Source organism: Vitis vinifera, chromosome 1 (genome assembly GCF_030704535.1).
Source record: "Vitis vinifera cultivar Pinot Noir 40024 chromosome 1, ASM3070453v1".
Classification (NCBI taxonomy): domain Eukaryota; kingdom Viridiplantae; phylum Streptophyta; class Magnoliopsida; order Vitales; family Vitaceae; genus Vitis; species Vitis vinifera.
In genome coordinates, this window is record NC_081805.1 from 26883261 (window position 1) to 26899389 (window position 16129).

General features: G+C 28.6%; 1 protein-coding gene across 1 annotated transcript; it reads left to right on the forward strand.

The window, feature by feature from the left end:
- The first annotated feature begins 12676 nt into the window (after positions 1 to 12676).
- Positions 12677 to 15683, forward strand: LOC100262641 (protein TIFY 9). Its single transcript, XM_002262714.4, has 6 exons — positions 12677 to 12970; positions 13065 to 13251; positions 13340 to 13418; positions 13505 to 13622; positions 13708 to 13765; positions 15339 to 15683. The coding sequence occupies exons 1-6, from the start codon at positions 12865 to 12867 to the stop codon at positions 15427 to 15429; spliced, it is 639 nt and encodes a 212-aa protein (XP_002262750.1). The 5' UTR covers positions 12677 to 12864; the 3' UTR covers positions 15430 to 15683.
- Positions 15684 to 16129: the final 446 nt, after the last annotated feature.

The following is a 16129-nucleotide window of genomic DNA, read 5'->3' on the forward strand; positions in this document are numbered from 1 at the left end:
TATTGTGTATCATTATTCTATTTTTTGTATCATGTATCATAAGTTTTTTTATATAGTGAAAAATAAATAGAAAAAATATGTATATGTGTTTATATCTATTGGAAGTATGAAGTACAGAGTAATATATGATCAATTTTATTGGAGATAGTAGGCTCTAAAGAGTTAAATTATATTATATCATATGAAAACATTGAATGTTGAAGTTTTGATAAGTACAAATTAAGAAAATATGACTTTAATATACAGATTCATCACATAATTCACAAAAGTAAACTTCTTTAATTTTTAACTATGATTTTTAGTTCCAAATTCTAACTAGGCTTACAAAAGTAAACTTCATTTTTTTTGTCTTCAAAAAGTAATCAAGATGATTCTTCAGGGCTCTGCAAACCAGAAATAGAAGTGCTACTACTTAGATGAAAAATCTTACATGTTTCCCCGGTCCTAGCCAAAAACACGTCTAAAGAAAAGGCCATTTTGTGTAGCAAATAGGAGCAAGTATTATATAAAATCCCACCAAGAAATGAAAATTAAGCACAGAATATAAACCCTCTGAAAACATAGAAATATTAAAGGTGATGTCAACAAAATATAGATATTGCAGTAAGAATAGCAAAAATAAAAATATGGAAATTCGAAGGGGAACTTTTAGGTTAATACAAACAATAATGGAATTATCCGAGTCAAACATTATCAATGTAGACACAATAAGCATGTGAAGATTAGGATGAAAGCTGTCAACATTGATAACACTCTATAAGTAATTGAAACTAATTAAAGTATTATAATATCATGAATCCCTGATTTTCCAAAATCTAAACATATGTAACTTTAGTATTATATAACAATTAACAAAGCCTAAATCCATAATATTTGAGTTATTGGGTGCAACAATCAACCACATGTTTTAATTAATAAGCAGCATATATTACATGGTCATCTCTCTCTCCTTCACCCCCATCATCAGATTTTTTTTTCTCATGAATCTCTACCCCAGGTTTCTGCACCTATTAGATTTCCACCTCCCTCCCCCCAAAACCCAGACCTCTCCCATTACTTGTAGAAAACTCTCTCCATTTCTATCCACCAGATTCCCTCACTTGGAAGTTTTCCCCTCTTGCTGGACAGTCATGGTTGCAAACTTCAAAGCTCTGCACCTGGCTGCAATCCCACTAAGTTGGGAATGGAACATTGTGCATATAAACTTCAAAGCTCGCTCACCTGAGATCTCTCTCACATGGAATCATTGCTGTGACCTCTCTCCACTCTCTATCTTCATTACTTAATATGACTCCTGATAAATCAGCAATTTATCGCCAGTGCATAATATCTCTTGAAAAATGGTTTTTTATGGGAGATATCATGATATTTTGGCCAGCCGAAAATATCGTCCAGATATCATGAAATTTCAACCATTAACTGACAAGAAGAAATGCCAGTTAGTCTTTATATCCAAACAAGTGCAAATCATTGCCAATATTTCATCAAGAATTGTAATTTCTCAATGCTTTTGACCGAAGTCATTACAAACAAAGCATAATCGAACAGAAACTACTTTATTTCAAGAGCACTAGTTGATAAACTCACAAATAGAGGCCAAAGCCATAACTAACAAAAATTGATGGTGCATGCCTATCAAAAACTCCATATCGCAAATTAGGCCACAAGAGCACAAGCTAATAAACTCATATCCAATACAGAATCACAGTTACATAAAATCATGACGAACTACCAGCTAAAGAATGCAGAACTCCATATAGCTCTTTCAAAAGCCAACAACCTCATTTCAACTGTCAATGTATGATCTCATGTTCTAGCTTTCAAAAACCACATTACTCCATAGGACTCTCAATCGGAAAACTTTCTCAGGCAAAACTGAGGAACCAAAAAAACAACATTGCAACATGAAAGCAACTTTCTAAACTAACCCTAACAGCAAGAAAAAGAGAGAAACTACCTATCCAAAAAAAAAACAGAAAGAGAGAGAGAAACTAGCACAAATCACATGGAAAAAATATACACATAAAAAAATTAAAAACAAAAAACAAAAAACAGCAAATTATCAAATAGATTGAGTGATAAACTAGGAAACAGCAGAATCTTACCAAAATTTCTTGCATAAACCCCAAAATTCAAGAGCATTTTGAGTTGGAATTCTTTACCTTAAGCGTCACTATCATCAGAGTCGCTATCTTCATCGAAATCAGTCACCAGAAACGATCCAGGATGAGGCGTAACGTGCCTTCTAGTCTTCGAAGGCAGAATGTTATTGAGATCAACCTCCAAAAGCGGATCATCCGACAAATCGCTATCTCCATCGCTCGAATCACCACCATCATCATCACTATCGTCACTGTCGCTCTCTTCCTCAACCTTCAATTTCTCCTTTCCTTTATCTTCCTTCATAATCCCCTTCCCTTTGCGATCATCATCCACAGCCTCCTCCTCCTCCCCCTCCGAACTCCCACTCTCTCCTTCTTCTTCTTCGTACCCTTCGTCCTCCTCTTCGCTATCTTCTTCTTCTTTCTCCTCTTCGTCTCCATTTCTGTCCGCTTCGCCCTCTGCTTCGAGAACGGTATCGGGAGTTTCGGTTCCGGTCTCACTCTTGTGCTTCTTTCGGCTGCCGCCGTCGTCGTGTGCTTCCGATTCGAGATCGGACTTTCGCTTCTCCGACAATGTAGCTTCGTCTAGGGTTTCCTTGTTCACTTCTCCCATTGATTTCTTCTTCTTCTTCTTCTTCTTCTTCTTCTTCCCGGGAGAGAGTGAATGAAAATTCGTGGTTATGTGGACAGTACGAAACAACTGTTTTATTTTCTTTCGCGCTACGTGAAATTTGGGCTCCCTCAATATGGACTGGGCTTGGTCCGACCCAAAAAATAAAAACGAAACAACCGTAAACAATGTTAAAAGCCAAAACTTTGTAGAAGGGACCATATCGTGCATACCTTTAAAATTAATTTTCTAATTTTACCCAAAAAAAAAGGGAAAATAACTCTATTAATTTTATTTATCTACGATTAATACAAGGATAAAATTGAATGACAATAATACAAGATTAAAATCATCTATTTTTATTTTTCTTTACTTTTTTTTTTTTTTTACTTTTCTTCGCTATTTTCTTTTCTTTACATTTTTCCTCAAATTTTATGGAACCAAACATAACTATAATGAAATTAAATATGAAAAAAATCATTTTTTTTAATATTTTTTTTCTATGAACCAAACATAAGCCTATGTTGTTATTTGTAAGAATTGGGTCTTAGTCCAAGTCTTATCTAAGCCCAATCCAGGACCAAGACCATCCAATTCACGACTGGGTAAAAGCCTGAAAATAGTTTTATTGATTTAATGGATCTATAGTTACTATTTCAAATTTGTATCACAAATAAAAATAGAATATAAGAACAATAAATAAAAGGCCATGATCCATTCAAGGAAATGGAGGAATAATAGAAGAATTACTTGGATCTTTCACAATACTTTTGAAAAATGGAAATTAAGGGAAAGTTTGGAAATTAGAAAATATGTTGGACAAACTTACAATAAAAAATAATAAATATATATATATATATATATATATATATATATATATATTTAATTTGTTCCAAAAATATATATTTTTAAAGAATAAAATTGAGGTGTTTTCAAATTTTTTTCTTGGATTATTTTGAACAATAAATAAATATATAAAAAATATTTTAAAAACTTTATACCAAATCTTCATGGGGAATACAATAAGGCAACTATTTTTCACATTTGATTCATCAGATAAAATTTTAATCATTAAAATAAATAAATAAAAAATATTTTTAAAACTATTTTTAAGAATTATTTCCTAAGACATTGTTGGGTACATTTGAAATTTGTTTTTGAAAGTAATTTTCTAATTTGAAAAACATGTTTTACCATTTTTTTTTTAACTAAAAATAATTTTTTTTTCATCTTTTTTAAACAGAGTGAGTTTACTTTCTCAAGAAGAATTTTGTCATAAAATCAATTAAAATTATATTTTTGAGTAATTTGAGAAACAATTTTTAGTTTTTTTTTATATTCAAAATTTTTTATTTTTTAAGTATTAAAAAAACTAAAAATGTTTCCTAAAATCATTATCAAATAGAACGGTTGTTAAGAACTATCGAAAGAAACTCTTTTATTTCTGTGAAATCGTTATCTAACAAATCCTAAAACTTTTTTTATTTTATTTCACATTTCATAAGAAAATCAAACATTTCATTGATGACACCCAATAAACTTTTCCCCAGTTCCTCTACTCATCTTAAAGTTGGGCCGATGAACTAAGCCTGGCTCAACAAAGCCCATTTTATCTGGGCTGGGCCCATTAGTGAAATGATGGTGACGGTCCAAGTGTCATCTAGCCCAATCCAGAACACTTGACCAAGACAGAGGAATTAAAATTTTAATAAGAATGAAATATTGAAATTTACTTTCAATAACAACGATTTTTTTTTATATTGTCATTATAAAAAACTAATCTAAACAAATTAGGTTATATTTTTCAATATGAAAGTGCAAATGAAAAACTAAAAATAAATTATTTTATTACATTTATTATAAAATAAAATTAAATATATTTAAAATTAGTAAAACAAATTCATATAACTTCAAATTATTTAATCTCCATATAGATTATGACAAATAAACAAAAATAAATTTGTAAAAAAACATATAAAAATAATCTATTTATTTTTATTTATTTTTTAATTCTACCATTCCCGGCATATTTTCATTCAAAATTTTGAATCATACATTCATAAAATATGAACTCTCTAAATATAAGTCAAGTGTTATATACTCACGAGTCAAAAGTAATATGTAATATGGTAAAATGTCTCGTACTTGTATGTTATTAAAAGGTGGTACCTGATCAAATGTAAAATATATATATATAAAATACTAATTATTTTTAAATAATTATTTAAAATTTGTATTTTTTTTATATGAGTATATAAAAAGACACTTTTTTTTCCGAAAGTTATCGAATAAAATTTGTCTTACCAAAAAACTTAACATTTTACTGATTATGATACATAAAAAAATAATAATAATAAAATTATCATGCATTATAAAATGCTTTTATAATTATCACCTTTATAAATATATTTTTAATAAAAAAAAATTAAAAATATATGAAAAATACAATGAAGCTTAAGTTGCTATAAAAAAAAAACTCAAAGTTTCTTTGGGAATCATTTTTTTAAACGATTTTATGTTATTTAGAATAAAAAAATTAATATTTTTAAATAACTTTTTTTAGTTGTTTTTTATGATTGTTTTAATAAATAGTTATACAAACATATAGAATAATTAAAAATAAAATACTAGATATAAAAATTCTTTTTAAAACATATTTTAAAATATTAAAATCAATTTAAAAACATTTTAGATTTCTAAACAAACTTTTATTCTACAAAAATCATAGAATAATTTTTAAAAATTATTTTTTATAATTATTTTCGAAAACAGTTACTAAATAAATCCTCAATTTTGATATAAAATATACATATAGTTTTATGAGCTCTTCACAAAGGATGAGAGTATTATAATACAATTTTTTTTATACTACAATCAAATATGAAAAAAATATTTTTTTCCTAACATCTTTTTTTTTTCTTACTATTTTTTTAAAACCAAATATAACTTGCCTTAATCCCATTGTTATTTTTCATTTTTCCTCTTTTAACTCATCCCATCATTATTGAGGTATAGTAGCACTTCTCTTAAACTTAACCATAGGTCAATAATGACGACACACAAAATCTTGATCATAGGTCACAAAATATAACGACTCAAAATCGAAAGGTCATGTCCAATGTCATAAAAAATTTAACATTTTTTTAATTATATATTAATTAGTTTTTGAATAAAATAATCAAAGTCAAATCCAATGACTAGTACTAAAGTTAAGAAATTATAAGAGAGGGGAAGAAAAAGTTAGTTTTAAAAATAAAATAATAATAGAAACACACCTTCAACATGAGCCCATTTAGAGGTTATTTGGATTTTTGAGAATAGTTAGAGACATTCTTAAATCTTGGAAGCATTTGCTTATAAAAAATTAAATATTTGATACTTTTTAAAAAATTAAAAAAATCATTTATAGACAGGTGATTTTCGTACACAAATTTAATATGATTTGACGAATTATTTACATCTACGGAAATATAGAAGAAGACTTTCACTATATGTCAAATTAGGGTTATATAAAATGCTATTTATATTAATCTTCATGTAATAAAATTTCAAAAATACCCCTGAACTGTTCAATAATGGAATTTCAAAAATACCCTTGATCCGTCGGGTGGAACAAAACGGAATGATGACATTTGTCATTTTTTCTCCATATGTCTTTCCCTCGATATGAGCCACATACTACAACATAAACATTTTTTTATATTCAAATATTAATTTTGTTTTTTACAATTTTTATAATAAAAATATAATAAATTAAAATTATTTTAATCATAATCACTCTCAGAAAGGCTGCTTAATGATCCTGATAAAATAAATTCATCCATATAACTTGAAAAATAATAAATTAACACTATGAAAAAAGTCAGAAATTCAAATAACCACTTTTAATAAAATATTGATATAAATATGTGTGTAATTTAATATTTTAAAATATTCAAATATGAGATGAGGATAAAAAAATATTTTGATCCATAGATAAAATAACCTATCATAATTTTTTTAAAAAAATAAAACTATAGAAAAGGGTATTAAAGTCAATTAAGGCTCCTCACATGCCGGCAGTAGCTGGGAAACTGGGGGTGGAGATAATTTTTTAAGTAAATCACGGCTCTGTCGTGCCAAGTGGGCAACATGCTCACATTAAACCAACACGACAAACACGTGATACCGCAACAACATTATTTATAGGTGATAGAAATAAAAGGCGGTCAATATCCTCAATTATTGTATCATATAATATATATATTCTACGGTGCAAACGGCAGAAGTCGACCACCGTCAACTGCAACGGACAAAACAGGTGTCGAACACAACACACCAACACTCAAACAACGTGGAAGCCGATGACCCCACCGACAAGTTGGTGGCCACCAACTAGTTTATTATCCTTAAATTCTTGATTTTTTTTTTTAGTCACATTTAAATTAAAATTCGGAAAATCGTACTTGAAGTTGCCTGACTAATCGGTCAAAAGAAACACAACGGGGATTTCGCAATTTCAACGTGTTTTACTCGAGAGCGAAAAAGTCTGCAAAGCAAGTGGTGGGATTGCGATTTCTCGTCTGCCCACCAAAAGAGAAAGATGGTTGATTTTTTCTTTTAAGACTTTGCTGAGGAGGAAGGTTCAATGGGTACGGAAGTGTAGGAAAAGGCGACAAAACTCATTTGTGAATTGTTCTTATTAGATGGGGGTGGGTATTGTTTGGCAGCCCATGCATTTAAGAGAATTTAAAAGGTTCTTAAATAATTAATATGAATCCTTGGATTTATATTTATATAGAAAATAATAAGATATATGTCTATTAATGGTTTGACTAAAAATATGAATAAAATATTGGTTAAATAAAAATGCATATTTATGTTTTATTTTTATTTGTAATTATAAAATCATAATTTTAAATTACACTTTTACCTGAAAAAAAAATTTACTTTACTAAAAATCCAACATGGCAAAAAGGAGATCTCTCTCTCTCTCTTTCTTAATTTTGTTATCAATTTTTTATTTATTTAGAATTTTATTAATATGACCATTTTTGAGAACAAACAAAAGCAAAGTAGATGACTCTTGGAATACAATTCCTTGCCTTTGCTTGTGAGAGTAAATTTACTTTGAGTGGAAAGCGATGGGACGACCACTTTTTACATGTGGGAAGAGAAGGAAGTACTTTGTATTTGAAAAGTATTATCCCTCGTGGTAAAATTATGTTAAGCTTGGGTATTTTGGAAAAAAAGAAAAAAGGATTTTTTAAAATATTTATCCAATTAGTATTTTAATTATTTTTATATGGCTTTTAGAATCATTTTACTGAAAATAAAATTTATTTTTTAAAAATATAAAAAATAAGTGGAGAATATCTAAAATTTTTAAATAGACTTTTATTATAAAAATAAATAAAAATTTGTAAAAGGTATTTTCGGAAAACATCTAAAGGCTTGAAGAGGGAAAGAGTTTGGCTTTGAGATGCTAAGGAAAAGCACTCATATTCCTCCCTTTCGTTTCCCCCCACCCTTTTTTTTTTGTTTTTTGTCGAAAGTAAGTGCTCATATTCCTCTTTTTTTTTTCTTTTTTTTTTTGTTTTTGTTTTTGTTTTTTTTTTTTTTTGGTCAAAAGTGAGTGTTTTGGTGCCTAACTCTGGATATCATGGCTGACTGAAAATATAGTAATCATGTACTAAGCGTCTTTTATATATATATATTTGCTAATGATGATTGATTAGATGTGATTCATGTGAATGATATGAAATTGGGAAAGTTGCGTGGGAAAGAAAACAACTTTTATAGGATTTAGGAAGCTTATATAGGCCTGTTTGGTTGCTGTTTTTTAAAACTGTTCTGGAAAACAATTTTTGAGAACAGTTTTTAAGAACAATTTATGGTGTTTTTTTAAAAAAAATTGTGTTTGGGAACTGAATTTTGAAAAACAGTTTTTGTTTTCAAAAATAAAAAAACATGTTTGGTTGAGTTAATAAAAAAAAAAATTAGAACAAATAAAACAAAAAACATGTTTGAAAGATTTTTTTTTTCTTTTCTAATTAATAAAATATTTTCTTCAAGTAATTTTATATTATAAATTTATAAATAATTTTTAGATATATAGTTCATTTAAATTAAAAAAATTATTTATTTTATTAATTTAAAAATAAAAATATTTTTTATATTTTTTTAAAATAAATCAAACATAATAAAATTATTTTTATTAATATTTTTTTATTTAATCTTTAACTTTATTAAAAATTATAGCATATTTTATTAAGTTGAGATAAAATTGTTCTCATGATGTTAATTTTTTTTTATCTCTACTAAATCTAAAATTCAAAATACCACCCACTTCTCTCATCGGGCATCAAGAAGCCCTTTTCTAAGTTGCCCTCCAACCGAGAGAATCCGTAAAAGGCCCTATTTTCCTCTGCCACTCTCAATCCTCACATGTACTAATCTAATCATGTTATTATTATTATTATTTTTTTTGCAACCCCCGTTTGATTCCCAAGAAAATCCATCCCCCATTCGATTTCCGGGAAAATTCATCCTCGTTTGATTTCCGAGAAAATCCAAGCAAAAACCTTGCAACCCCTGTTTGATTCCCAAGAAAATCCATCCCCCATTCGATTTCCGGGAAAATTCATCCTCGTTTGATTTCCGAGAAAATCCAAGCAAAAACCCTGCAACCCCCGTTTGATTCCCAAGAAAACCCATCCCCCATTCGATTTCCGGGAAAATTCATCCTCGTTTGATTTCTGAGAAAATCCAAGCAAAAACCCCAAGGAAAACCAAAAAAATGAATTTTATTTTGCTCCCTGTGTTTTCTGGATCCGTTTTAGGGGTCTCTTTGCTATTGTGCGATTGGATTTAAATTTCACGAACCTTGAATCAAAACTGAGAAACAAGAAGAGGCGAGCCACTGTGCTGGAGAAGAGATGAAAACGAGAAGAAAAAAAAAAACACGGGAAACAGATTGTTTTTTTTTGTTTAATTTTGTTCTGTGAACAGTAAAAAAACGGGGAAAACAAGATTTTGTTGTTCTCTAAACAGTGTCATTTTGAGAACACGGGAAACAACAAAAACAAAATTCACTCTCTCAACCAAACGAGTTTTTGGTGTTTTTTGTTTTCAAGAACATAAAACAGTTCTTGAAAACACTAAACAAACAGACCCTTATTTTCTCCTTTGAATATTTATCTACTCATTTGACTACTATTATAATAGAAATAAGGTTTTGAATTACTTACTAAAATGCTCAAATTTTAAATGGATTGTTTCATTGATAAATTTTTTGTTTCAAATTGTGACAAACCTTTAAAAAACAAAATAGAAAACGGTAAAATCCAATAACAAAAACTTTATTGTAGAAACGTGTTATTTCAGTTTTTATAAAAGAGACTTGTGCGGTAAATATTTTCTTTTTTGATTATATTGTTTTTCTCATTTCTGTTTGATTCAACGCACTTAAACACCTAAACCTAGTTATCCTTGTACAATTTTATGATTTTATTCAACTTATATATATATATATATATATATATATATATATATATATACTTTTCAAAAAATATTATATATATAATTTCATTGAATTTTTCTCACTAGGGAACTTTCTTTGTTTTATTTTTTTCCACTAAGTAAACTTCATTTATTCCATGTTTAAATAAAAACACGTTTAATGGGACCCACGTGGGTCCCACTTTCGACATATTGAAAACGTGATGATAATTCCGACATGAAGAATATATAGTGATTATAATCCCATAAACTCCAAATAATAAAAATTAGAAAAAGAAAAAGAGAAGAAAAGCAACATACAAAGTATCAAAATAGAAGACCACGTGAAACCCACATAATGATAAACGATACCTATAAAGTCTTGGTAAGAATCTAATTTAATTTAATGGTTTTGGACCTTTACCTTTACTTTTCTCCTTATCATTCCATATTTATAAATTTGCTTGTATCACAACTATAATAAAAATGTGTTTTTTCCTCCTTTGAATTTTCTCTTTCTATGCATAGATAACACGTTTCATTATTATTATTATTTTATTTAAAGTAAGGGCATCTGTCACAACTTTTCGATCGAATTTTCATGATAAAATCTAGATTGTTTAACAAGGATGTGATTAAATTACAAATAAATAAGATAAAGATAATAAGAAACCCGCAACGATATAAAGTAATATGGTCAAAATATAAAATAATAAAACTATATATAAAATATAAAATAATGAAATATTAGGTCCAAAATTATATACTTAGAGTTTACATAAGATTACTGAAGACTAGTATTGCGATTTATGATTTGGTACTATAGTCAAATTCCTATTTATATCATATATTTGTTTTGAAAAAGGAGATTAGTGAACTTACTTGGTATTACTTTAATTTGATTTTTTTTTAAAGGTTAAAGAAGTATAAGAAATTTGGAGAATACTTCAAAATATCATAAAAATAATTTTTTTTAAATCAGTTTTGGAGGAAGATTTAGGGTTTGCTTGGTAATTATTTTCAATAATAATTTTTTTTATTTAGAAAAAAATAGAATAACATATTTGACAATTAAAAAGTTGTTTTTTATTTTTATTTTTTAAAAATAGAAAATTAGAAATTTTCAAATAATATCATTTAGTTGTTTAAATTTGTTTTAAAAAATAATTACACAATTATGTATCACGATAGAAAAAATAAAATATTTTAAAATATTAAAAATAAGTTGAAAATATTTTAGGTTTTGAAACCGATTTTTATTTTACAGAACATTAAAGAATAGTTTTCAAAAAATATTTTTTAAAATTATTCTTAAAAACATTTATCAAAAAAGTTCTTAGAATTTAGTCATTCTTAAAATTAATTTTCAATTATCCTTATAAACAAAATTTTGTTCAAAAACTTAGTATAAAAGTAATTTTGCAATTCATTTCACAAGTTTTTCAGAACACAATATAAAAATTATTTGAAAGCAACTTAAATTTATTCTAAAAATAATAATCATATTTTCATATCAAATTCTCCAAAAATTGGTTTTAGTTTACGAAATATGATTTCAAATTTGAAAAAAATAATTTTATAGTCTAAAAAAAAACCATTTTTAAGAATAATACTTAAATTTTTTTTATTTACCTTGATAAATAAAAATGTCAACATAATAAATCTTTTTAAGACTTTGTATAACTCAAAAGTTTTTTATTCTAGTAAAGAAAAAACAATAATATAATAAACACAAAAAGGTAAAAAAAAAAAAAGAAAAAAAAAAGAAGCTAAATTATTGAATCTAAATCCATCATTTTTTTTTCTTTATCTTGTTTTATTTCTTTCATTTCCCTTTTCACTATTCTCTTTTTCTCCTTGAAAGGATCCAAAAAAAGCCCCATGTGATACATTAAATTTGAAATGGTAATTTTATTTGTGGTGGTCCTTTCCAATAATTGCCTTACAATTATTTCGACAAACATTTTTCCGTCCATCCAAATAAATAAATTTAATAGTTGAGTAAGAAGAAAATTTTTAAAAATATGATTATTTTAAAATATGTATGTAAAATATTTAAATCCAATAAAATCATGAGTTTCAGCTAATCATTCTTAATTTAAGTATACTCTTAACTTAATATATATTATTAATTATTATCTTTTATTAGTAAATTATGATTACACAAATTTCTTATTTATTTAAAAAAAAATATTTAAAATACTTTACTCAACGAACCTAACATTATTTTAAAAAATAAAAGATTTTTAAAACAAATTCTAAAAAGACATGTTTCAAGAACAATTTTTAAATAGACTTGGGGATTAACAATGTTCACTGGGGGCAAAGGAGACCATTGCCGCATTCAAGTTTCAACATGATTCACACACACCGCCGCATCAGTCAAGGCAGTCACGAGTCACGGGGCACTTCCGTAATTTAACAAGTCCTTTGCCAACCAACGCGTGGAAGACGTGCGCTAAGAGTCCTCCCCTACGCCCCCCAAGGCTCCACTCCTAGTCTCCCTCCCATTCTCATGCTCCTCGTGCATTTTATTATTTGAATTCTAATATCTAACCATTCCACCACCGCCTCGCCATTCGCCCTTTTTCTTCCATTTAGACCGACGCAACCCTCACTTCTTCCCCACCTCCACTTTTCAAACCCACCCATTCTTCATACGAAAAATCAGAAATGTCGAGAGCCGCCATGGAACTTGATTTCTTCGGAATGGAGAAGGACGGCGCCACCGCCAAATCTCAGTTCCAGAGGTTCTCGGATCGCCGGAGAAGCTTTCGAGGTCCGCGCTTTTTTCTCGCCTTCCTTCGTTTGGTTCCCGCGAAAATATGGCGTTTCCGGTTTTGCTTGACTTGCTTTGATCTTTCTCCCCGCAGGAATGCAAAGCGCCATTTCCAAGATCAATCCGGATCTTCTCAAGACCGTGATCGCCTCCGGCTCTGTATCGCAGGCTCCGAAGAATAATCCGCCGTTCGCTTCCCGGAAGTCGTTCTCGGTGCCGTCCACTCCGAAAGCTGACCAGAATTACCTTCCGGCGTTGCCGGTTTACAGTCCTGTTTTCAGGTATAAGAAATGTTTTCATGTGAACAAGAAAAATAAAAATAAGAATTTTTAATTAATAATTTACATGAAAATACTTCAATTTTTTCAGGCCTGTGAGTGCCGAAACAACTCCAATAACCATTTTCTATAATGGCACCGTCTCCGTTTTTGATGTCTCTCCAGAGCAGGTTCGCTTCATTTGTTTCGAAAATATTATTACAAACTGTGTTTTTATTGTTACTGACATTATCATATTTTCTTTTCTATGGTTTAGATCGAGAGTATCATGAAGCTCGCTTTGGACGGAAGCACCAAGACTGTGGAACCTGCTGATTCGAAACTTGCAATTCCTCCAAACGAGGAGCAGCAGCTTCTCGAGACTCTCAACGGAGGTTAGATTTTGTTTTTAAATGCATTCAATACCATTTTTTTGGTCTCTAATGATAAAAACTAAGAAATATTTTTATTTTTGTGCAGATCTGCCACTGGCACGAAGGAAGTCATTGCACAGGTTTCTAGAGAAGCGTAAAGAGAGGTACAATTCTAATTTTCATTTGTTTCATCTGAAATCTCAAAATCGTTTTTCGTTGATCCGTGATAAGAAATTAGGCAGATGTTCCTATCCATGATATTCCTGCAATTTGGCATTTTTGTACGCATGTAGTAGAAGTGGACCACACGGTCCACACAGGATTTGGCTGATTAACTAGCCTATCTTTGGTTGTCCAGAAATTTAAAGAAAAATATGAAGGGAAAGTAGAAAAAAAAAGAGAAAAAAATTTAAAACAACAAATCACTTTTGTATGTTATAGATTAGAATCTGTTTGATATAGATTTTTTGAAATGTTTTTAGTCCAAAAAAACATTAATAAGTGTTTGATAAATTTTAGGAAATATTTTTAAAATTTTAAAAAATCACTTGTGTTATTAAAAATTACTTATAGTGTATTTTTTAGAAAAACACTTTTAAAGTGTGTTTGATAGTGATTTTAAAAAGTGTATAATATTTTTAACATTTGAAATTTTTTATCTTTTATGTATTAAAGATATTTGAAATATTTTCTAAAATCATTGTCAAATACACTCTTAAAATCTATTTGATGGAAATTTTAGAAATTGTTTCTAATATTTTTAATATTTAAATTTTTTATCATTCAAGTATTAAAAATTTTAGAAACGCTTTATAAAATCACTCCCAAGTGTATTCTAAAAAGTGTCAAATATTCTAAGAAGTGTTTTTTATTTTTTTAATACTTAGAAAAATAAAAAATTTCATGTATTAAAAATACTAAAAATATTTTTTATAATCACTACCAAATGCACTGTTAGAATCCATTTAATAGTGATTCTAGAAGTGTTAGAAAGATTAGAAACGTTTTCTAAAAAAATTATTGAATGTACTCTAAAAGTATTAGAAGCAATTCCTCAAATCAATGTGAAACAAACTCTTAATAAGTGATTTTCTTAAAAACATTTTTTAAGAAAACACACGTCAAATAAAAACCCATAAATTTTCAATCAATTTTAATTATATTTTGATTTTTTTTATAGCAAAATCAAATTTGATAGATTTAGTTTTATTAATCAAACATAGTGTTAGTGTTTAAGTTTATTTAATATGACATATTTTGCTTGCTAAAAGAGTAAAGAATTTAATATGATATATTTTGCTTGCTAAAAGAGTAAAGAATGAAAAATATATTTAAACAAGAATTCCCCTATATTAATTTTCAAATATGGACTAACATAGTAGCTTACCCATCTAACTTATATCAAAAATTTTGTATTCTACCTCAAGCTACATAATCTTCAACCTGTTTCCTAAATACAAAGGGAAGACGGTAGTTGACTTGGTTGAAATTAATTATATTGTCTGTCTCTGTTTCTCTGTGAAGATAAGAGGCAAAGCCGAAAAAGAGGGAGGATGATAAGGATTTGTTTTTTTTTTTGGTTTCTGGCATGGTTGTATTGTCTCTTGTCCTTCTCTAATCTCCAGCTCTTTCTAGAATTGTTTATATTTCCTCCCCTCAATGACAAATGTGCAAACAGCTAAAGATTAGTTGGCCTAAAATTTAACAAACACAACATTTTTCTCTTAATGGTTGCAGGTTGACTTCAGTGTACCCATATCCACCTCACATCCAATACGCGGTTTCAGACCAGGAAAAGACCACCATGGAGGAGCTGTTCCGGGCCTAGAAAGAATATATTTATAGAGAAGACAACCCAGTTGATCTTCATTGATATCTAGCCGATACTTTGTAGAGTAGTTTCAGCAGTGGGTCCTCCAACAACCATTGGAATCACTCAATCTCCCATTTCTTGCAATTTCCTAGAGTCTTCTTATGGATTCAAAGCTATTGTTCCTTTATTTTATGAGATTATTATAGTCACGTGTAAATGGATCTCTTCATCAATTAACCATACCATTATAAATTTATTATTATCATTCATTTGGGTGTTTGTTTTCATTGTTTATTCAGAGTTCAGCCTTTGTATTTTAAGGGATTTGTGAAGATATGATTCTTCCTCGTTTTGAGTGTGTGGAGAGAAGTGTTAGGTTTTGAGTCAAATTCACGTTTGGTAGGCTGACTGAAAAAGGGGCAAAAGGAAAGGGAGGTTGAGTATGAGCTCTTCCAAACGTGAATAATTTAGGCTAAGATTGCCTTCCTTTATTGGTTCAGTCTTTTGTGGTGTTAGTTTTACATTCCAATTAAGAAAATCATTGAGATTTTGGTAACGTCTGCTAGATGGGGAAAATATATATATATATATATATATATTTTTTTTTCTCTTCTTACTGGGTTTATTTGCTTGTTTCTTCTCATATTTTGAAATATTTTGGTGGGCTCATATGTTTTGAATCTTAGGTTTGGTTTTTGAAAATTTTGATGAAAAG

Coding starts and splice junctions, on each gene's coding strand:
- LOC100262641 (XM_002262714.4), top strand. CDS start 12,865: ATGTCGAGAGCCGCCATGGAACTTGATTTCTTCGGAATGGAGAAGGAC. Junction 13,252..13,339: donor GTTTACAGTCCTGTTTTCAG/GTATAAGAAATG, acceptor CAATTTTTTCAG/GCCTGTGAGTGCCGAAACAA. Junction 13,623..13,707: donor TCTCGAGACTCTCAACGGAG/GTTAGATTTTGT, acceptor ATTTTTGTGCAG/ATCTGCCACTGGCACGAAGG.